This window comes from Mesoplodon bidens (genome assembly GCF_964165515.1).
Source record: "Mesoplodon bidens genome assembly, chromosome: 16".
Lineage (NCBI taxonomy): Eukaryota > Metazoa > Chordata > Mammalia > Artiodactyla > Ziphiidae > Mesoplodon > Mesoplodon bidens.
In genome coordinates this window covers 51,388,647-51,412,890 of record NC_138173.1, presented here as the reverse complement: position 1 = coordinate 51,412,890, position 24,244 = coordinate 51,388,647, and the positions used below count along the sequence as shown (strand labels likewise).

At 36.8% G+C, this 24,244-nt stretch overlaps 1 protein-coding gene across 2 annotated transcripts in view; it reads left to right on the top strand.

The window, feature by feature from the left end:
* The window catches only part of NUDCD1 (NudC domain containing 1), an 84,943-nt gene extending 61,023 nt beyond the window's left edge, over positions 1-23,920 (top strand). For both annotated transcript variants that reach the window (XM_081258903.1, XM_081258902.1), the window contains 2 exons: positions 21,100-21,259; positions 23,283-23,920. In XM_081258903.1, the coding sequence (XP_081115029.1) occupies positions 21,100-21,259; positions 23,283-23,575 (453 nt within the window). In that variant the 3' untranslated portion in view covers positions 23,576-23,920. The remainder of the gene's footprint in view (positions 1-21,099; positions 21,260-23,282) is intronic.
* Positions 23,921-24,244: the final 324 nt, after the last annotated feature.

Sequence of the window (24,244 nt, the reverse complement as noted above, 5' to 3'; positions counted from 1 at the left end):
ATTTTTTTTTGTTCTCTAGATGAACTGACCCTTTTGTCATTATGAAATGCCTGTTTTTATCTCTGGCTAATACTCCTTGTCATGAAACATACTCTGTTTGATATTAGTGTAACCACAACAGCTTTCTTGTGATTAGTATTTATAGGATTAAATTTTTTCCATCCTTAACCTGCAACATGTGTCTTAATATTTAAAACATGTTTACTAGTTATCCGTTGCTATATAACCAGTTATCCCAAAACTTAGTGATTTAAAGCAGAAACATTTATTATGTCATACTTTTGTGGGTCGGGAATTTGAAAGGCATTTAGCTTGGTGGTTTGGGCTCAGGATATTTCTTAAGGCTGTACTCAGGGTGTTGGCCTGGGCTGTAGTCATCTGAAGCTTGACAGGGGCTTCAGGATCCACTTACAAGCTCACTCACGTGGTTGTTGGCAGGAAACCTCAGCTTCTAGCCATGTGAGCCCCTTCATGAGGTTGCTCATGACATGGCCACTGCCTTCCCTTAGAGTGAGTGATCTGAGGAGGGTTGTGGGGAGAACAGAAGTGACCAAGATGGAAATTGTAATGTTTTCTATACTACATCTTGGTAGTGATATACTGTTATTTCTGCTATATTCTGTTGGTCACACAGGCCCACCCTAGTACATTGTGAGTGGGGAAGACATACGGCTGTGAATAAAAGAAGGCAGGGATCAAAGGGTGCCACTTTGGTAGCTGGGTGTCATAGCCACTGATATGGGCATTGGGGGCACTGGCATACCCATTGTTCCCAATGATTTATGGCCTTCTCACATGCAAAATAGGTACCCTGCAAAGGTCTCTTAAAGTCATATTCTAATATAGCATTCACTCAAAGGCAAGTATATCATCACCTAAATCTTGTCCAGGTGTAGATGAGGATCCTTTAAGGACAGCTCCTTGGGTACAGTTGCTCTTGATCTGTAGCCCTGTGAACTAAAAGACTAGTTATCTGCACCAGTATATCCAATATAACATGATAGGATAAGCATAGGATTATCACTGTACACATTTCTGTACAAAAAGAGGGAATATGGAAGGTACACAGGGGTGACAGGTCCAAAGCAATTCCAAAATCTAGCCAGGCAAAATGTCAGAAGTTTCTCAAGTAAGACTCAACTCTCCTCTTATTTGGAAGTGTTTCTCCCTGGCTCTTGGTTCTTTCTTCTGCCCTCTGGGCTCTTGATTCCACCCTTTAGGTCATCTTTCCTTATTCCTGAGAGATTACAGGCATACCTCGTTTTATTGTGCTTTACTTTATAGCACTTTGCAGATATTGCAGTTTTTACAAATTGAAGGTTTATGGCAACCCTGTGTTGAGAAGTATCCTCCAGTTGACTCTTGGCTCTTTTTCTAGTAACATGCTTAATTGAGGTGGTATTTTAGAACTAACAACTTAAGATTCAGCATCTGAATTCCTCAGTTTTGATATGCACATGCCTCTGGCCAGGGCAGTAACTATTCCTGGGTGAAGATTGGTGGTTGGGAAGAAGATGGTAGCTATAGAAGCTGGCACCTGGATCGAGCTTCCAACAGCACTGTACAAGCTACCGCTATAGTATAAATCTAACCATGGCTGGTGTTCCAAAAAGCCTAAATTTGTCAATACAAGCATACCTCATTTTATTATGCTTTGCTTTGTTGTAGTTCTCAGATATTGCATGTTTTTGTTTTTGTTTTTACAAATTGTAGGTTTGTCACAACTGTGTGTCAAGCAAGTCTATAAGCAACTTTTTTCCAACAGCATTTGCTCACCTTGTCTTTCTTTGTCACATTTTGGTGATTCTCACAGTATTTCATATTTTTCATTATTATATTTGTTATGGTGATGTGTGATCAGTGATCTTTAAAGTTAGCATTGTAATTGTTTTGGGGCACCACAAACCATGCCCATATCAGATGGCAGACTTAAGAGATAAAGGTGTGTGTTCTGATTGCTCTGCTGATTAGCAGATTAGTGTTTACTGTTCCCCCATCTCTCCCTCTGCTTGGGCCTCCCTATTCTCTGAGACACAATAATATTGAAATTAGGCCAATTAATAACCCTACAGTAGCATCTAAGTGTTCAAGTGAAAGGAAGAATTGCATGTCTATCACTTTAAATCAAAAGCTAGAAATGATTAAGCTAAATAAGGAAGGCATGTCGGAAGCCAAGATAAGCTAAAAGCTAGGCCTCTTGTGCCCGTTAGCCAAGTTGTGAATGCAACAAAAAAGTTCTTGAAGAAAATTTAAAGTACTACTCCAGTGAACACATGAATGGAAGTCTAATTAAAGTCTAATGGAAGTCTAGTTCTCCAGTCTAATTACATGGAGAAAGTTTTAGTAGTCTGGATAGAAGATCAGACCAGCGACAACATTCCCTTAAACCAAAGCCTAATCCAAAGCAAGGCCCTACTTTTCTGCAATTCCATAAAGGCTGAGAAAGATGAGGAAGCTGCAGAAGAAAAGTTTGAAACTAGAAGAGATTTAGTTCATTAGGTTTAAGGAAAGAAGCCGTCTCCATAACATAAAAATGCAAGGTGAAGAAGCAAGTGCTGATGTAGAAGCCGTAGCAAGTTATCCAGCTAAACACCATTACACAACAGATTTTCAATGTAGGTGAAACAGCCTTATATGGGAAGAAGATAGCTAGAGAGTAGTCAATGCCTGGCTTCAAAGGATAGGCTGACTCTCTTGTTAGGGCGAATGCAGATGGTGACTTTAAGTTGAAGCCAGTGCTTATTTGCCATTCCCAAAATTCTAGGGCCCTTGAGAATTATGCTAGATCTCCTCTGACTTTAAATGAAGCAACAAAGCCTGGATGACAGCACATCTGTTTACAGCTTGGTTTACTGAATATTTTAAGCCCACTGTTGAGACCTACTGCTCATTGACATTGTACCTGGTCACTTAAGAGCTCCAGTTGAGAAGCACGATGAAGTTTATGTTGTTTTCATGCCTGTTAACATAACATCCATTCTGCAGCCTGTGGATCAAGGAGTTCTTTTGACTTTCAAGTCTTATTTAAGAAATACACTTTGTAAGGCTGTAGCTGCCATGGATAGTGATTCCTCTGATGGGTCTGGGCAAAGTAAATTGAAAACCTTCCAGAAAGAATGCATCATTCTAGATGCCATTAAAAACATCATTATTTATGGGAAGAGATCAAAATATGAACATTAACAGGAGTTTGGAAGAAGCTGATTCCAACCCTCATGGATAACTTTGAGGGATTTAAGAATTCAGTGGAGGAAGTCACTGCAGATATGGTGGAAATAGCAAGAGAACTGGATTTAGAAGTGGAGCCTGAAGATGTACCTGAATTACTGCAATCTCATGATAAAACTTTAATGGATGACAAGGCACTTACTCCTGGTGAACATGCTGTCAAGACTGCTGAAATGGCAACAAAGGATGTAGAATATTACTTACACTTAGTTGATAAAGCAGTGGCAGGGTTTAAGAGGATTGATTCCAATTTTGAAAGAAGTTCTATAGGTAAACTGCTGTCAAACAGCACTGCATGCTACAGAGAAATCAGTCGTCCATGAAAGGAAGAGTCAATTTTTGGCCAACCCAATATTTTTTAAAGTAGGTACATTTATTTTTTCAGACACAGTGTTACTGTGTGCTTAATAGACTGTAGTATAGTGTAGGCATAACTTACATATTCACTGGGAAACCAGAAAACTCGCTTTATTGTGATATTCACTATATTGCTGTGATCTGAAACTTGAACCTGCAGTGTTTTCAAGGTAGGCTTATACGTGTTTGCACTTTAATAGTTTTCTCAGCCTGTGTTATGGGCTGAATTGTATACCCGCCAAATTCATATGTTGGAATCCTAGCCCCTAGTCCTATCCTAACCTTGAGAATGTGACTGTATTTGGAGGTAAGGCCTTTAAAAGATAATTAAGTTAAAATGAGGCCATTATGGTGGGTCCTAATCCAGTACGGTTGGTGTCTTTGTTAGTAGAGGAGATAAGGTCACAGACACACATAGGAAGGACCATGTGAAGATAAAGGGAGAGGAGAGCCATCTGTAAGCCAAGGAGAAAAGCTTCAGAAGAAACCAACCATGCTAACACCTTGATCTCAGACTTGTAGCCTCCAGAACTGTGAGAAAAATTTCTGTTGTTTAAGCCATCCAGTCTGTGGTACTTTGTTATGGCAGCACTAGCAAACTAATATAGCCTACCTCCTGGAACTTGTAGAAATTGCAAGCGTGGGGGGTGGGGGTGGGAATCTAAGGACCACTTTTCATTTCGTGCTGTGTCCATTTCAGTCCAAGCTGTTGTTATTCCTGCTGATTTAATTTTCTTAAAATTTTGTGGATATTCTGTTAATCTTACTAGGATTTACTCCATTATACAAAAGCCATACCCACAATATCTTGTAGATAAGGCCTTTCTCTACCTTGAGTTTCTGTTGAGATTCAGCTGATGAACAATGTCCTTAAGCTATTTAGAAACCCGTTGTTGGATTTGTGAGGCATACTCTTTGTCTTTAGGGAGCCTTTTGTCTGACTGAGTGGTGCTTTCTTTGCACTTTGAATTCTTTGAATAAAGAGTTTTACAGTTACACCCTTGCTTTCCATCTTTAGATTATGCTTTCCCGAGAGTACCCTGGATGTGATCTTTGCAGAGAAGCCATTTCTTAATTTTAAATTTAATAGGTAGAACAGTATGTGTGTGTAATGACAGAGTCCACAATACATGTGACTTCCTGTAGTCAGCGTTGAATTCTGAGGTTAAACAATGACCAGTAAAAAAAAGACTTACTGGCAAATAATATTTGTTTCATTTTTGTTGTTTGTGTAGGATAGGATTGTCCATGTTACATCTTTGAAGGCAGTGAGTATCTGATGGGCAGCAGAAAGATTTGGTACATCTAACACATGGAAACATCAACCTTAAACCTTTAACCTTAAATCTTAAACTCTAGAATAGGTGAGATTTCAAATTACTCTGCAAAATAGAGTATGTAACCCAGCCTCTGTCTAGCTAATTTTTCTTAAAGGTGTATCTTAATGTATAACTAACCTATTAATATAAACTGTTCATGTAACACTAGCATTGACACAGCTGCATTTAATCCTTATAATTCAGTCTTGGAAGTTTCCATTTTATTATTGTCCCACTTTACAGAGTGAGTTAGCAATTGATTTTTTTTTTTTCCGGTACGCAGGCCTCTCACTGTTGTGGCCTCTCCCGTTGCGGAGCACAGGCTCCGGACGCGCAGGCTCAACAGCCATGGCTCACGGGCCCAGCCGCTCCGTGGCATGTGGGATGTGGGATCTTCCTGGACCAGGGCATGAACCCATGTCCCCTGCATCGGCAGGCGGACTCTTAACCACTGCGCCACCAGGGAAGCCCGGCAGTTGATTTTTATAAGCCAATTTTATATTTAGTAGCCACAGTGACCCATTTTATTTTAAAATTTTGACTTTGTGTTTTCAAGAAAAATTCAAATTTACAGAAAAGTTAAAAAAAATAACAAACTACTATGTACCTGTATTAGTTTTCTGGGACTTGCCATAACAAAGTACCACAGACTGGATGGCTACACAACAGAAATTTATTTTCTCACAACTCTGAAGGCTAGAAGTCTGAGCAGGGTTGGCTTCTGGAGCCTCTCTCCTTGGCTTGTTAGATGGCTGTCTTCTGCATTTGTCTTCATGGTCTTCCATCTGTGTATCTGTGTCCTAATCTCCTCTTCGGACACCTGTCCTATTGGAATAGGGCCTATCCCAATGACCTCATTTTAAATACCTTTTTGAAGGTCTTCTTTCCAAGTATAATCACATTCTGAGGTGCTGAGGATTGGAGCTTCAACATATGAATTTGGGAGGGGATACACCTCAGCCCATAACAGTATCCTTCACTTAGATTTTAGTAACTATAATATTAACATTGGCCAAATTTTTTGTTTCTCCATTTCTTTTTGTTTAAACATTTAGGAGTAAGTTGAAGATGCCATGCCCTTTTACCCCCAATACCTCACAATATATATTAAAAATGAAGACATTTTCTTGTAGAACCACAATACAATTCAGGAAATTTAACGTTGGTATATATCAATACTTTCATCTCATATAGAGTCCATATTCAAATTTTACCAGTTGCTCAAATAATGTACTTCACAGCAATTTCTTTTCCTGATTCAGGGTCCAATCCCACGTCTCATATTGCATTGAGTTGTGGTGTCTGTAGTCTCCTTTAATTTGGAATATTCAATTATGCAGCCTTACGACATTGACTTTATTTTCTACCTTTTATAGACTATGTCCAGTATTTCCTCAAGATCAGATTCTGATTTTGCATTTTTGCCAGGAATAATATTACATAAATGATGTTTCCTTTCCAGTGTATCACATTAGGAGGTACTTGGTTGACATCTACTGTTTTCATACTATTGTGGTGTTAAATTTGATTACATGGTGTCCACCAGATTTCCCTATTTTAAAGTTATCATCTTCCCCTTTGAATTAGTAAGTACTTTGTGTGAAGTTGAAAGTAATCCTCGTAAAGGGCTTAGATTTTGTCATTCCCCTGTTTCTTTCCTCCCTTTACTGGCTTCCTGTCACATTTAGAAGAATGTCTAGGATCCTCACTGTGGTCTACAAGCAGCCTTATGACTCACTGTATTTTGTATATTTTAAATTGAGAGATCAGGATACACATATAACATGAACATATCTGAAGCAAAGATTTCACAAGACAGTGCTATCCTCATTGTACAAGACATACTTTAGTACTCTACTCCATACTGTTTTTAGTGAAGTAAAATAGAAAAGCCTTTTCTTGATCTACTAAATTGATTTTGCTACCAATGTTGAAACCCATAGTTAAAAATCACTGCCCTCCGGTATTGATTGCCTCTCATTTTTTACCATTTTTTCCCCGGCTTACTTTTCTTTTTTTTTTTTTTTTTTTTTTTTTTTTGTGGTATGCGGGCCTCTCACTGTTGTGGCCTCTCCCGTTGCGGAGCACAGGCTCCGGATGCGCAGGCCCAGCGGCCATGGCTCACGGGCCCAGCCGCTCCGCGGCATATGGGATCCTCCCAGACCGGGGCACGAACCCGTATCCCCTGCATCGGCAGGCGGACTCTCAACCACTGCGCCACCAGGGAGGCCCGGCTTACTTTTCTTAAACCACACTGGCCTTCATGCTATTCCTTGTACTAAACATGCTTCTCCCTGAGGGTGTTGGCATTTGTTGTTCTCTGAACGTGAAATGTTCTTCCTTTTCTCATTTGTTCCCATACTTTATTCACACCTGTGTTCACATGTTAGCTTCCATCCTTACTAACCTATGGGAACCACAACCCCATTATCTACTCACCTGTTTGCTCTTTTTTTTTTTTTTTCTCACAGCACTTTCTATTTTCTGGTATGTATTTCTGTTATCTGTTACATTTATATATATATATATATATATACACACACATATATATGTATATATATATATATCCTCCATTAGACTAGTCAGTGAAATTTGATATTATGATACACACAGCTAAAGATCCAACTTAATAATTTTCAAAATGAAAAAAAAATCAGCGTTTTTTTCTCATATTTCTAAGTAATATTCTCTTTCTACGGCTTTTATTAAAAATGTAAGTGCGGGGCTTCCCTGGTGGCGCAGTGGATGTGAGTCCACCTGCCGATGCAGGGGACACAGGTTTGTGCCCCGGTCCAGGAAGATCCCACATGCCGCAGAGCAGCTAGGCCCGTGAGCCATGGCTGCTGAGCCCGCGCGTCCGGAGCCTGTGCTCCGCAATGGGAGAGGCCATGGCAGTGAGAGGCCTGCATACCGCAAAAAAAAAAAAAAAAAAAAAATGTAAGTGCATTTCTTCCCATTTCATTTTACACCACTTAGCTACTATCTGACATCTTCTTATGCTACAATCTCTAGTCAGTATTAGAAGGTCTTTAATTATATGGTTAACTTTATGAATGGATATTCAAACAAAAATGTAACTCAGGATTTTATAAGACTTTTCTGTAGTTTTCAGACATCAATTTTAGACATATCACACATGTACAACTTATTAACACAACTTAACTGACCAAACAGAATATATACATATTATCAGCTTCTTAACCTAAATCTCTTAACCTCTTGAGTTTGAGTTTCTTCTTCCTTAAAATGGGAATTCTCAGGTAGTGAAGATTAAATAGGATTAAGTAAGGTAGCTGTGAAAAAGTATATATTGATCTCTGTCCCGTTCCTGATACAGAGCTCCTAAAACCTTTGTAATTTCCTAAGTGATAAGAGCACTAGGACTAGGAGCATATTTTGGTTCTTGGTCTTTGATCCCGGTTCCTGACACAGCTCTTAAGTCCCTTGGAATTTCCTGGGTGATAGGAGTGTCTTTTATGCTAATGAGGCAGTACTCTTGGTGAGCTCCTGGATAGCTTCATGATGGGGGCTGGTCACCAGAAAGACCAAGTCATGATTACAAGATTGGAACTTTCAGCAGCAGCCCTCCTCTAACCTCCAGGAAGGGGAGAGGGACTGGAGACTGAGTTAATGATCATGCCTATGTGATGAAATGTCCATAAAAATCCCAAAAGGACAGAGTTTGTAGAACTTCTGGGTTGCTGAACACATGGAGGTACTAGGAGGGTGGTGTGCCTTGCAAGGGAATGGAAGCTCTGTTCCCCTTCCTCAGAAGCTTGCCCTATGCATCTCTTCCATCTGAATGTTCATAGTTTCCTTTATCATAGACTTTTATGGTAAACTGGTAAATATAAGTGTTTCCCTGAATTCTGTGAGCCATTTTAGCAAATTATTGAACCCAAGGAGAGTCGTTGGAATTCTTGATTTATAGCAGTCAGTTGGAAGTGCAGGTGACAACTTGGGATTTGTGATTGGCATCTGAAGTGGGGTGGCAGGGAGAGCAGGGCAGTGGTACTCAGTCTTGTGGGACTGAGCCCTTAACCTGTGTAATCTGATGCTATCTCCTAGTAGATAGTGTCAGAACTGAATTAATTGTAGGACACCCACCTGGTGTCAGAATTGCTGGATGTGTGGAAAACCTACACATCTGGTGTCAGAAATGTTTTGAGTGTGGTGGTATTGTGAGTAACAGGAGAAACACCAGGGAGTGTTTTTCCTTATACAGCAGTAGATGCAGATCAACTCAATACTTCATGCATAGTAAGAATAGAGTAAATTTTAGTAATTTATTCTATGTACAGAATATGAATTTGGAGTTAAAGTTTCATGTCATTAAATTTTCAATCTGACCTCCAACAGATGCATTATTTATGAATAGATAAAACCTTTTTCTTAATACTACTTTTCAGTTCAGTTTGGTAATAGCAGTGATTAAAGGTTGTTTAAATGTCTTCACTTTGACATATAATCTTCAGAAGTCTTTAATTGCTAAGTGTTCTACAAAGAGAAGAAGACAATCGATTACTTGAAATTCATGTTCCAAATTTTTCTCTAGAGAATATTTTACTCTAATTGTAATCTTCACTGGTACTTCAAAGATAAACAAACATGAGAATAGAAGAAATGTGGGGTTACATTTTATTTATCAAAGGGTTTATGAATTTAAGAGGTTTTTTAAAGGCAATAGGTTATTTATTTGGCATTAACAAAGAATGAGTTTTCCAAATAAATTCTCTAGTACAAATTACTTCTCATTTAAGTGCTAAAACTATATTTAGAGCTTTTTTTTTTATGGAATCTTACTAAAATTTATTATTTGTCCCAAATCTAATGTAGAGCATTCTGAAGAGAAAGTAACATTTTATAGATTGTCGAATGTCATCAGAGTGAATATTAATTACCATGCTGTATATGTCTATAGTAAAGCCATTAGAAGCATTTGAAGTTAAGTTGGGTTCTTTACTCCCACACTAAGTAGTCTCAGTGTACTCCATTTAAAAATTTCTTCTCTGGTTCTGCATGGTTGGTTTTTGTTCTTTCCACTGCTAATAAGCTATTGGGTACTATTCTTACCTTTGACAGTGTGTGCCCCAAACAGTCATCCTTTTCTTTTCCTTCTTTCTTATTTGCTGTCGCATTTTGCTTTTGGCTACCGAGTTGTGAACTCAGTGGGATTTTTGGCACCTGTTCTTTTTTTAAATTTTTTATTGAGGCATAGTTGATTTCCAGGGTTGTGTTAATTTCTGCTGTACAACAAAGTGAATCAGTTATACACATATATTCTTTTTTATATTCTTTTCTATTGTGGTTTATCCCAGGATGTTGAATATTGTTCCCTGTGCTATACAGTAGGCCCTTGTTGTTTACCCATTCTATATGTAATAGTTTGCATCTACTAAGCCCAAACTCCCAGTCCATCCCTCCCCCACCTGCCTTCCCTCTTGGCAGCCACAAGTCTGTTCTCTATGTCTGTGAGTCTGTTTCTCTTTCGTAAATAGGATCATTTGTGCCATTTTTTGATTCCACATATAAGTGATATGGTATTTGTCTTTCTGACTTCACTTAGCATGATAATCTCTAGATGCATCCATGTTGCTGCAAATGGCATTATTTCATTCTTTTTTACAGCTGAGTAGTATTCCATTGTATATATATACCACACCTTCTTTATCCATTCATCTGTTGATGGACATTTAGATTGTTTCCAGGTCTTCGCTATTGTGAATATTGCTTCTGTGAACATAGGGGTGCATGTATCTTTTTGAATTACAGTTTTGTCTGGATATATGCCCAGGAGTGGGATTGCTGGATCATATGGTAATTGTACTTCAGTTTTCTGAGGAACCTCCATACTGTTTTCCACAGTGGCTGCACCAACTTACATTCCCACCAACAGTGTAGGAGGGTTCCCTTTTCTCCACACCCTCTCCAGCATTTATTTGTAGACTTTTTAATGATGGCCATTCTGAGCCACATGTGGTGGTACCTCATTGTGGTTTTGATTTGCATTTCTCTAATAATTAGTGATGTTGTGCATCATTTCATGTGTCTATTGGCCATCTGTATTTCTTCTTTGGAGAAATGTCTCTTTAGGTCTTCTGCCCATTTTTCAATTGGATTGTTTTCTTGTTGTCGAGTTGTATGAACTGCTTGTATATTTTGGAAATTAAGTGCTTGTCGGTTGCATCGTTTGCAAATATTTTCTCCCATTCTGTAGGTTGTCTTTTCGTTTTGTTTATGGTTTCCTTTGTTGTGCAAAAGCTTATAAGTTTGATTAGGTCCCATTTGTTTGTTTTTGTTCTTATTTCTATTGCCTTGGGAGTCTGACCTAAGAAAACATTGGTACGATTTATGTCAGAGAATGTTTTGCCCGTGATCTCTTCTAGGAGTTTTATGGTGCCTTGTCTTATATTTAAGTCTTTAAGCCATTTTGAGTTTACTTTTGTGCATGGTGTAAGGGTGTGTTATAACTTCATTGATTTACATACAACTGTCGAACTTTCCCAGCACCACTTGATGAAGAGACTTCTTCCCATTTTATATTCTTGCTTCCTTTGTTGAAGATTAATTGGCCATAGGTATGTGGGTTTATTTCTGGGCTCTCTATTCTGTTCCATTGATCCATAGGTCTGTTTTTTGTGCCAGTACCACACTGTTTTGATTACTGTAGCTTTGTAGTATTGTCTGAAGTCTGGGAGGGTTTTTTTTTTTTTTTTTTTTTTTTTTTTTTTTTGCAGTACGCGGGCCTCTCACTGCTGTGGCCTCTCCCGTTGCGGAGCACAGGCTCTGGACACACAGGCCCAGCGGCCATGGCTCACGGGCCTAGCCACTCCACAGCACGTGGGATCTTCCCAGACCGGTGCACAAACCGGTGTCCCCTGCATCGGCAGGTGGACTCTCAACCACTGCGCCACCAGGGAAGCCCTCTGCTTTGTTTTTTTGCCTCAGGATTGCTTTGGCAATTCTGGGTATTTTATGGTTCCATATAAATTTTAGGATTATTTGTTCTAGTTGTGTGAAAAATGTCATAGGTAATTTGATAGAGATTGCATTACATGTGTAGATTGCTTTGGGTAGTATGGCCATTTTAACAATATTAATTATTCCAATCCAAGAGCATGGGGTATCTTTCCATTTCTTTGAATAATCTTCAGTTTCCTTTGTTAATGTTTTATAGTTCTCAGCGTATAAGTCTTTCACCTCCTTGGTGAGGTTTATTCCTAAGTATTTTATTTTGGGGTTACTATTTTAAAAGGTATTTTTTTCTTTTATTTTCCCTCTCTGATATTTCATTATTGGTGTAAAGAAATGCAACTGATTTCTGTATGTTCATCTTGTATCCTGCTACCTTGCTGAATTCATTTATCAGTTCTAGTAATTTTTTGTGTGGAGTCTTTAGGGTTTTCTATATATAGTATCATGTCATCTGCATACAGTGACAATTTTACCTCTTCCAATTTGGATACCTGTTATTTTTCTTGTCTGACTGCTGTGGCTAGAACTTTCAATACTATGTAGAATAGAAACGGTGAGAGTGGGCATCTTTGTCTTCCATATTTTCGTGGAATGCTTTCAGCTTTCACTGTTGAGTATTATTTTGACTGTGGGTTTGTCATAAATAATTTTTATTATGTTGAGATATATTCCCTCTATACCCACTTTGGTAAGAGTCTTTATCATGAATGGATGTTGAATTTTGTCACATGCTTTTCCTACATCTATTGAGATGATCATGTGGTTTTTATCTTTTCTTTTGTCCATGTGGTATGTCACGTTGATTGATTTACATATGCTGAACATCCTTGTGAACTTGGGATGAATCCCACTTGGTTATGGTGTATGATCTTTTTTATGTGTTGTTGGATTTTGTTTGCTAGTATTTTGTTGAGAATTTTTGCATCTATATTAATCAAAGAAATTGGCCTGTAATTTTCTTTTTTGGTGGTGTCTTTGCTTTTGGTATCAGAGTGATGGTGGCTTTGGGAGTGTTCCCTCCTCTTCAGTCTTTTGGAAGAGTTTGAGAAGGATGGGTAAAAGTTCTTCTTTGTATGTTTGGTAGAACTTGCCTGTGAAGCCATCTGGTCCAAGACTTTTGTTTGTAGGGAATTTTTTTAAATTACAGATTCTATTTCACTTCTAATGATTGGTCTGTTCAAATTGTCTGTTTCTTCTTGATTCAGTTTTGGTGGGCTGTATGTTTATAGAAAGTTGTCCATTTCTTCTAGGTTGTCGAATTTGTTGGCATATAATTGTTCATAGTACTCTTTTATGGGTTTTTTGTATTTCTGCGGCATCAGTTGAGGTTTCTCCTTTTTCCTTTCTTATTTTGTTTACCCTTTCAAAGAACCAGCTCTTGGTTTTATTGATTTTTTTCTATTGTTTTTTAATCTCTTATATTTCCTCTCTGATCTTTATTATTTCTTTCCTTCTGCTGACTTTAGGTTTTGTTCATTCTTTTTCAGCAACAAAAAAAGGTAGGTTTTGTGGTAGGTTCAGTTGTTTGAGATTTTCCTTGTATTTTGAGAAAGGCCTGTATTGCTATGAACTCTAAGAACTGCTTTTGCTGCATCCCATAGATTTTGTGTTTTCATTGTCATATGTCTCAAGATATTTTTTAATTTCCTTTTTGATTTCCTCATTGACCCATTGTTTCTTTAGTATGTTGTTTGGTCTCCATGTAATCTTTTTTTTCTCATTTCTTTTTCTGTGGTTGATTTCTAGTTTCATGCCATTGTCAAAGATGCTTGAAATAATTTTTATACCAGATTTTGTTTTGTGCCCTATTTGGTCAATCTTAGAGAATGTTCCATGTCCACTTGAAAAGAATGTGTATTCTGTGTTTTTTGGATGTAATCCTGAAAATATCAATTAACTCTAACTGTTCTGTTGTATCATTTAGGATCTCTGTTGCCTTATTGATTTTCTGTCTAGAAGATCTGTCCATTGATGTGAGTGGGGTGTTAAAGTCTCCTACTATCATTGTATTCCCATCAGTTTCTCCCTTTATGTCTGTTAGTTTTTATGTACTTGGGTGCTCCTATATTAGGTGCATATATGTTGATGAGTGTAAAGAGTGTAAAATCCTTTTTTTTTTTAACATCTTTATTGGAGTATAATTGCTTTACAATGGTGTGTTAGTTTCTGCTTTATAACGAAGTGAATCAGTTATACATATACACATGTTCCCATTTCTCTTCCCTCCTGCATCTCCCAGCCTCCCTATCCCACCCCTCTAGGCGGTCACAAACCACCTAGCTGATCTTCCTGTGCTACATGGCTGCTTCCTACTAGCTATCCACTTTACGTTTGGTAGTGTATATATGTCCATGCCACTCTCTCACTTCGTCACAGCCTATTCCTCCCCCTCCCCATATCCTCAAGTCCATGCTCTAGTAGGTCTGTGTCCTCCTCTTGTATTGATCCTTTTATCAATATATAGTGTCCTTCTTTGTCTTTATGGCCTTTGTTTTAGTCTGTTTTGTCTGATATGAGTATTGCAACCCCTGCTTTCCTGTCATTTCTGTTTGCGTGAAATATCTTTTTCCATCCCCTCACTTTCAATCTATGTGTGTCCTTTGTCCTAAAGTGGATCTTTTGTATGCAGCATAATGTAGGCTCTTGTTTTTTTATCCAGTCTGCCATACTGTGTCTTTTGATTGGCGCATTCAGTCCATTGACATTTGAGATAATTTTTGATAACTGTGTATATATTGCCATTTTAAACTTTGTTTTCCAATTGATTCTATGTTTCTTGTTTCTTTTTGTTTTTGTTGTTCTTTTTGTGGTTTGATGATTTCCTTTTATTTTATGCTTGTGTCCTTTTCTTTGTTTTTGTGAATCTATTGTGTTTTTGATTTGTGATTACCCTGTTTTTCAAGTATGTTAATCCCTTCCAATAGCTGCTTGCTTTAGACTGATAGTCATACAGGCTCAAACACATTCTAAAAAAAAAAACAATCTATATTTTCTTACTCTCCTCCCCCACATTTTATGATTTTGATGTCCTCTTTTACATCTTTATGTTTATCCTTTTGCTGTCCCTTGTGTTTATCATCACTTTCACAAATAGCTTTTTTTTTCCTTTTTGATCTGTATACTGGCTTATTTAAGTGATTTACTTTGCAATAGCTTCTCTTTCCTATTATCTTCTTGCTTTCTTTCTATTTAGAGAAGACCTTTCACTATTTCTTTTAGGATAGGTTTAGTATTGCTTTAGTCTTTTGGTTTTTGCTTGACTGAGAAATTCTTTGTCTCTCCTATTCTAAATGATAATTTTGCTGGGTAGAGTATTCTAGGTTGCAGATTTTTCTATTTTAAGACTTTGAATTGAACATCTTATTCTTGATTCTTACCGGTAATTGCCCATGCCAGATAATGAATAACATCTTATTTCTCTGTTTTGTCTGCTTCAAATTAATGATGATATGTCTCTGTTGTTCTTCAAACATTTTTTTTCTTATATTGATTTTTTTTGTTTCTATAGCATACAAAAAGTACACTTAATTTGAATTGTACTTTTTAATTTTTGCACTTTATTTTCATTCACTTAATTAACTTATTAGCAAAACTAGTTTGTTTCAGTTTGTAATCTTAATTCTGATTTTCTTCTCTTTTGGACAAAATCCTTTAGTCTGGACTTTCAGAGGTTGCAAAGAGCAGAGAAGACCTCTCGTTACCTCAAGTTATAGATATTTAGTGTGAACATATGTGGAGACTGTAACGAATAGTGGAAACAATCTCTTTAGATCTCATAGAGAAATAGAAGGTCATTCTGTAAACAAATGCATTTGCAAGTTCGACCTAAAAGAGAAGGAAAACATTGTTTAGAAAATAGCACAAGCACTGATGACAAGGTAATCTACTTGTCTCTTGAGAATCAAGTGTCCCTTGCTGTCTACTATAGTGCTGTGCCATTATCATCACATCACCATCTTCTTTATTTGCTTCTGCTGCTCATACCTTTGTGATTCACTTCCTACCTCATGATTTCTGCTTACTACAGTCTCTCTGGGTATGTCTTTTACCTCTCTTTCTTATTGGCTGTATGTTTGTGTTTATTGTTCATTTTTGGCATTTAGACTTCGAAAGAAGAGGATTTACTGTTTTTTGGCCAGCCACCATCCCCTATGGGAAGCACCTGTCAAGAAAACACTTCAGTCTAACCATTTCATAAATCAATGGATAAAAGATGTTTGCCTTTAAGTTAGTTAGCTACCCTTGATTCTGTTAGTAGAAGCCAGGGTGTGGGATCCTACAGTTTGCCTACTTGGGTATATGGAAGCTCTTGTGGATATTGAACTATCACCAGTCTGCTCATTATAAGTGGCTTGCTTTTTAGGCAAGTTTGTAAACAGTGAGCAGGGGACTTCTAGTTCAGTCTAGGGTCTGGAAAGCTGGAAAGAGTGTCACTCCCAGTGTAACAACAAGAGAAGCCTGGATACTTAAAAATTTTTTTTCAGAGATCTGAGGTTACAGGGCAATCAACTAGCTTGAAATCCAAGGGAAAAACAGGTACCACCAAGGAGAGATTGGATAGGAGAGCTGGTTCATCTGAACATGGGAAGAAGAAAGGATTGCCATATAAGTGGGTAAGAAAAATTCAACAAACTGCTAAAGGCCTAGTGGGGGCTAACAAGAAAGTATAGAACCCATGGGATTTACAGATCCTCTTTATGGACCTTGACCAAGGCCTGATGCAGAAGATGGGGAGCAGGGGAGGAGACAGGAGGAAAGCCACCGTGGTGATGCAGCGTTGGAGGAGGGAAGTATCTTCTGCTGTGAGAGAAGCATGAAGTCCTGCCTGGTCTATTTTCCTTAAGTAGCAAAAGCCTTAAGCTGCTGAGGGAAGAGCATCAGATCTTATCCTAAGGGCTCAGAAGAAGACCCACTGCAGCTGGGGGGAAATAAAAATAATTTTAAAACACCACTGCTACGCCTGGGGCAGGGGCAGGAAATCAAGGGTAGATTATTAGACTTCTACCATTGGAGATGAGGCAGTATCACTAACAAGGCCCAAACCCAGAAACCCAAGGACACAAGGCCCAATACTGAGGCTGAACCAAGAGAACCCTCTGCCTATATCCTTCCACCCACCATCATCAGGCTGAGAAGCACCAAGTAACAGGCAATAATAATCTACCACTAGGGAAGGAGTAAGAGCATAGAGAGACTCTCTGAAATGCGGATGTATGGTGAAGGCCTAAAGTTAGGGGGGGAACACTACAGTTGGGGAAAATCCTCCAGCATCTCAGTGCCCACCAGAGTGCAAAGTAACACTGAAGGAATTTGAAGCTGGTGATGCACTGAAGGTAACCATAGCAACAACAGAATTCAAGCTCAGATGAGCCCTTTCTTAGCCCTTTCTCAACCTCCCTCTGTCATGACCACCCACATGAATGGCCTAGCAGAAGAAATGAGTCCATTACCAGGCATAAATATGGCTTACCTCAGTCTCTACTGTTTTTTACATCCAGTATGCAGTCAAAGGTTACAAGACACACAAAAAGAAGTAAGAAACATCCTTCTGTCAAGAAACAAGGGGAAACAAACCAGACTCAGAGATGGCCCCTATTTTGGAACTACCAGACAAAGGTTTTAAAATAACTGTGGTTAATATGTTAAAGCCTCTAGTAGACAAGATGAATAAATTAATACAGAATTTTAGCAGAGAGAAACTGTAAAAGAGTCGATTAAAAATGCTAGAAGTTTTTTTAAAAAACCACAGCAACAAGAGAAGAATGCCTTCAACAAACTCATCAGTATACTCAATACATCTGAGGGAAAAAAAAAATCAGTAACCTTGAAGACTGATTTCAGTTCTGCTAATTTTTACTAACCTAAGAGGGTGGAAGTGGGGTGGGATTAAAAACAAACAAACAAAAAACCAGAGCATCCAAGAGCTGTGGGGCAATATCAGATGGTCTACCATACATCTAGTTGGAATCCCAGAAGGGACATGGAACATTTGCCAAAATAGACCATATTCTGGGCCATAAAATAAATGTCAGTAAATTTAAAAGAATAAGAATCATGAACAGAATGTTCTCTGGCCATAACAGAATTAAATTAGAAATTGATAATAGAAAAATCTGGAAAATCCACAAGTATTTGGAAATTAAATACATTTCTGAATAACCTATGAGTCATAGTGGAACTCACAAAGGAAGTAGGAAATATTTTGAATTGAACGAAAATGAAACACAGCACATATGGGATGCAGCTAAAGCAGTGCTTAGAAGGAAATTTATGGCATTACATGTTATATTACAATAGAAAAAATGTCTCAATTTTATAATTTAAGCTTCCATCTTAAACCAGGAAAAGAAGAGCAAACCAAGTATAAAGCAAGTAGGAGGAAGGAAACTTACAAAGAGCAGAAATCAGTGAAACTGAAAACTGAAAATAATAAAACCAATGAAAAGATCAAAATTGATAAGTCTCTAGCCAGAGTAACCAAGGAAAAAGACAACACAAATTACCATATCAGAAATAAAAATGAACATGTCAGTACAAGTCCAAAAGACAGTAAAGTGTAATAATGGGATGTTATAAACAACTCTATTTTCATATATTTGACAATTTAAGTGAAGCTAACTAATTACTTGAAAGACAAGCATTATTACCACAGTTCACTGAAAAAGAAATAGATAACCTTAATAGTCTTATATCTGTTAAAGAGACTGAATTTATTGTTAGGAACCTTCTCCTAGGTCTGGACAGATCTCCAGACCTAGGTTGCTTCACTGGTGTGTTCTACCAAATGAACAAACAATACCAGTTCTATACAAACTTCCAGAAAATAGAAGAGGAAGGAACACCTCCCAACTTGTTTTATGAGGCCAGCATTACCCTGATAGCAAAGACATGACAGAAAAGAAAACAGGAAAAAAATTAAAAACCACACCAGTATCCCTCATGAATATAGATACAAAAGTCCTCAGTAAAATATTAGTAAATGAAATCCAGCAGTAAGTAAAAAGGATAATACATCATGACCAAGTAGTGTTTACCCAGGGAATTCAAGGCTGATTCATCAACATTCAAGTATCAATCAACATAATTCAGTGTATCATCAGACTAAAGAAGAAAAATATTTGACCATTCTAGTAGATGCAGAAAAAGAATTGACAAAACTTAGTATCTGTTTATGATAAAAATGCTTAGCAAACTAGGAGTTGAAGGTAACTGCCTCCTCGAAAAACCTAGTGTTAACATCGTATTTCATGGTAAAAAAACTAGAATGCTCTCCCCTAAGATTGGTAACAGGCAAGGAAGGGTGTTTGCCCTCATTACTCCTAGTCAGCATCATGCTGGCACTCCTAGCTAGTGCAGTGAGGCAAGAAAAAGTAGTAAAAGGTATAAAGAATTATCAAGAGGTTTCAGTAACTACCATGAGAAAGATGAAACCATTTTTAGGTGTTATCTTAAAAGCAGTGTTTATCTGCAGTTCCTTTGTCTACTCTTAGCTTGCAACCTTTGAATGGAATTATAAGTTTATTTTCCTAACATGGCCTCTGACCAGCCTAATAAGTATCATACATCTTAAGTGGTGTAATCTTTTTTATTTATCTGTATGGAATACTTGACTTTAAAAGGAAGAATAGGAAGGCTGGAATTTATTAAATGACTATCACACAGTCTCTTAACTACATAAAGGAAAAATTATCTCATTTAAAGGGAGTGTTTTATCTCACAGTAAATTATATTTGCAGTTAGTTCCATCAGACTAGTTTATTATAATTTGTTTTTAAAACTTCCAGATAATTAGTTTTGAGTATATTTAAAGCATCCAAATCTTACTTGAGGAATAATTTGTTCACTTTCTAGGGGGCAGATCCACAAACTATTTGCTGAAACATGCATTAATGGAAAGTATAAAACTGAAAGTAATGAGAATACAGTTGAAACTACAGAGAGAACTGAATTTGACAATAAAACTTACTGTAAAATGTAATATAAAAGGCCAGTCAGTTGGCAGTGATTTTGAAAATAAACCTCACTTAGCCAGTGATTATCAGGAGCAAAGGAAGAGAAGAAATAGTCTGTGAACACTGTGTGCCAGCCTGTTCCCCTTCTGCAGAGAACAAGCACTGGCCCCACCCAAAAGCCCTATCCCTTGGCATTGTTGCAGCAACACAAATTAGGTTGCTCTGTCTCTGGATTCTCCTGTGACCAGTAGCCTGTGCTGGAGAGCCACTTCACAGCTTTCCCTACTGAACATAGGTCAGGTCTCCACCTTAAATTTCAACCCAACATTTTATTCTCCAGTCTGCTCTAAAACTCATGGAAGCAATTCATTGTTTATTAAGTGCTATGCATATTTTATGTTTTCTATATTTGATATGATTTTTGTTGGTATTTAGGCATTTTTAACTCTGACAAACAGCATTTGTAATGAAGAATATCACTGCAACCTCTTTCCATTAAAAAAGTATTCCTATAGATGGAATCTAGTTAATGAGCCTCAACCTAATGAGTCTGTAGTAAAATGAGTTCCTTTAGCCATCAATATTGTAATAAAATTATTAACATAATGAACATTCTTGACATTTTATTGTAAGTAGACAGTACAAAGTCAATAATTTGTAAACAGATCTGTTTGAATCCTAGCATTGTGATTTTTCTATGTAGCCTAGAATAAGTTACTCAAGCTCTCAAGTATATTCTTTCATCTATGAAGTAATAACAGCCTTGTGGGTTATTGACGTTAATATTTATAACATGTCTGGCACATAGATTATGCTCATAAATCATAGTAGGTATCGTTGTTCTTGGTAGTTATTATTACAATTTAGCATTTGTAAACTTCATATTTGTATTCTGTGGTTTAAAAAATATTCTGCCTATAAAATTGGTGCTTTATAGCATGTTGTAAACGAGTTACTAACAGTTGACAAATACTATAGTGTAGTGGTTAAGAACACAGACTCCAGATTCAAATCTCAGCTGCACAACTTATTACCAGGCTGACCATGGGCAAGTTAGTTAAATCCTTTGTGCATCACTTTCCTCAGCTTTAAGATAGACCTAATAACAATAGCACATTTTTCCCAGGAGCATTATGAAGATTTATTAATCAGTTTTAGGTATGTAAAAAGTTTAGAACAGTTGTTGACATGTAGTTCTGTGTGTCAGCTGTCATCCGTATTATTATTAATTTGTTGAGTAAATGATTTTTTGTCACTTTTTATTTTAGGTGAATCTTGGAAGCAACCAGTACCTTTTCTCTGTCATAGTGGATCCTAAAGAAATGCCCTGCTTCTGTTTGCGCCACGATGTTGATGCCCTTCTCTGGCAACCACACTTTGGCAACCAAGACGATATGTGGGAGCATATTGCAACTTTCAATGCTTTAGGTATAAGCAAGCTCTTTGACAACTTTTTCCTTTATATTGAAAATTACAGTCATTCTTTTTTTTTTTAAGTTTTTGGGTTTGTTTAAATTTGAGCTGTGATTATGCTTGGATTGATTTGTGCTATAATTTGGTTGCTTGCACATAGTTGATGAATGTTAGTACTTTTGGAACAGTAGGACTAATTTGTTTTTATTCTTGTGCAGAAGATCAGCACAGAATAGAAATCAAAGTGGTTATCTAACTGCATGAATCATTCTAATCAGTTATTTGCTTATTCCAGCTAAGCTATACAATATCAGAATATGAACAAGGGGCTTGACAGTACCCTACATGGAACTTGTATTCAGGTTTCTTCAGAGTAGTCTTTGGTAATCATGGAATTGCTCTAAGGTAAAGCACATTATGAGACATCTTTCATGGAACTTAAGTGAAAAACAGCCATTATAATGAAAACACTTAGGGAAGATGATGATAAGCAGAAATGAAATTTATTCTGTAGGATAAAAGGGAAAACACTGCTTTTAAAACTAGAGCTTGAAACATTTTGAGCTACATAATTGTAGGCTTATGCAATAATTGATTTAATGATAAAATACATTAGTATTGTGTGGGAGAAATTTTTTAGATGAATTGACCACAGCTATTGCTTTATTGAAAGGTTATTTTAAACTGCCAGCAGGAAGTAAAATTATGCATTGTGGTTGCTGTATATGTACAACCCTAATTGTAGAGGAGATTTTTTCAATTATCCCTTATAGTTAATAATATAGGCTGTTAAACTGGTTAATTCAGACTCCAAATGAATTTTTCTGACCTGAAATAAAGTTTGATTGAATAGTTTAGCCACATAATTTCTAGCCTTTCTACTAAAATTCCTGATTTTTTATTCTCCTGTTTTTTTCAGTAAGAGGAAAGCTTTATCTTAATTTTCAGATATTCCTTTTGTATCCCTAAATCCCCTAGTATAATGGAATTCTATTATGCTTGAGTTTAAGTTAAATCAACATTACATTAGATGTGTAGTCCTGAGATGTTATATACATTATTTCGTCTGGATTAGCCTGGAGAGCTAAATCTAGGCTCTCAAATAGGTGTCTGTGTCCTCTCTACTTTTTCCTCCTCAAGCCCTGCTTAATATTAAAAAACCAGCATTGATCTGCCTGTGCTCAGTGGTTCCTTTGCTCATTCATTGTTTGATGAGGTCTCAATTTACATTAGTATTATATTTCCTCTCTCACATGTTACAATGTTCAGTAATCATGTCCCAATCTGAAAATACTAATTTTTATTTCAGAACATAAATGCTCTTTTAGACTATAAAGATAATTTTTTAAAAGATTATTTTTTCAAAGTTTAATTAGTTTCCAAGGGATATCCCAATGGAATTTTTTAAATAGATACTTGAATTTTCTTTGAGTTTGTAGTGGTCTCAAGGCTCTACTTCTGAGAGGTGAAGTACAAATCCTGTTACAGTGTTGGTATTGGTGTATAAAAATACCACTAACATTATAGAAATAATGGGAATGCATTGTGCATATTAGTACCTTTGGGGATGGGGTCTGCATTATGCACACACTCCTAAAATAACTTTATAATACATCCTATAAACATTTTCCCATTTATTTGATAAGAAAAAAGAAAAGATGCTGTAATGCCACATCTCTGATTGATGTACTCAACTATTATTTAAAGATATTTTGGCATGTTTTTAGTGTGTTAGATTTTTAATGTTTTAATTATTCATGGAAATTATAGGAACTATATTGTGCTTTTTTTTGAAGGGATGAAACACTATTTTGTTCCTTAGGAGTTAATGCTTTATTTTTGCACCATTTGGGAGAGATTGATTGTGGCTAGTCATTAATGGTTCAGAATTTAACCATTGTTGAGTATCTATGATATATATTTTTATTTAATCCTTTCGATTTGTAATAAGATTTATGAACTATTAAATGTTAAATCACTGTTTTTCCCCTTCTGTCTAATATATAGTTCTTTTTTTTTGTCTCATATTTCTTGGCAGGCTACGTCCAAGCATCAAAGAGAGACAAAAAATTTTTTGCCTGTGCTCCAAATTACTCTTATGCAGCCCTTTGCGAGTGCCTTCGACGAGTTTTCATCTATCGTCAGCCCACTCCCATGTCCACTGTACTTTACAATAGGAAGGAAGGCAGGCAAGTAGGGCAGGTTGCTAAGCAGCAAGTAGCAAGCCTAGAAACCAGTGATCCTATTTTAGGCTTTCAAGCAACAAATGAGAGATTATTTGTTCTCACTACCAAAAACCTCTTTTTAATAAAGGTAAATACAGAGAATTAATTACTCCAACATGTTGGCTTCTCTGTACTGGAAAAGTATTCAGTGGTAGCTGGAAGGCTGGGCAGTTGTGCTATATAATCTGTTAAGTTTTATTTTGTTAAAATTATCTTGTATGAATTTATTTTTTAAAGGATATTGGAAATATATTCGAGATTATGAGTCTATAAAAGCTATGGAATGAAGCTGCAAATTTAGAGAAAATTAGCTTCTGTAAAAAATGTAAAGATAGTATTAGCAAGTATAATTAATTTTTTAAAAACAGGCTAGAATCTCATCTTTTATATGAAAGATGTACAATTCATGTTTAAAAATAAAAATATTTATCGTGTATTCTTTGTTCACTGATACAGTTTCTACTTCTTTACCTATAGAATGTATAATAGTTAAAGTGTTGATTCTTGTAAATACTTTTTAAATGGACTGAATAGCTGGGGTAGAGGGAGAAATATAACAGGTACAGCAGGTCTAGTACTGTTAAAGTTTGCTGAGAGACCTTAAGTGTTTTTTCATATTAAATATAGCTTTATTTTATTTAACTTTTATCCATTTGGTCATCCACAGACATAAATAAAGAGATGATAAGGTACTACAAAGTGTAGCTCTTATCCATTGCCATATAACAAACTACTCCAAAACTCAGTGGTTTAAAACAGGATGTTTTATAATTTT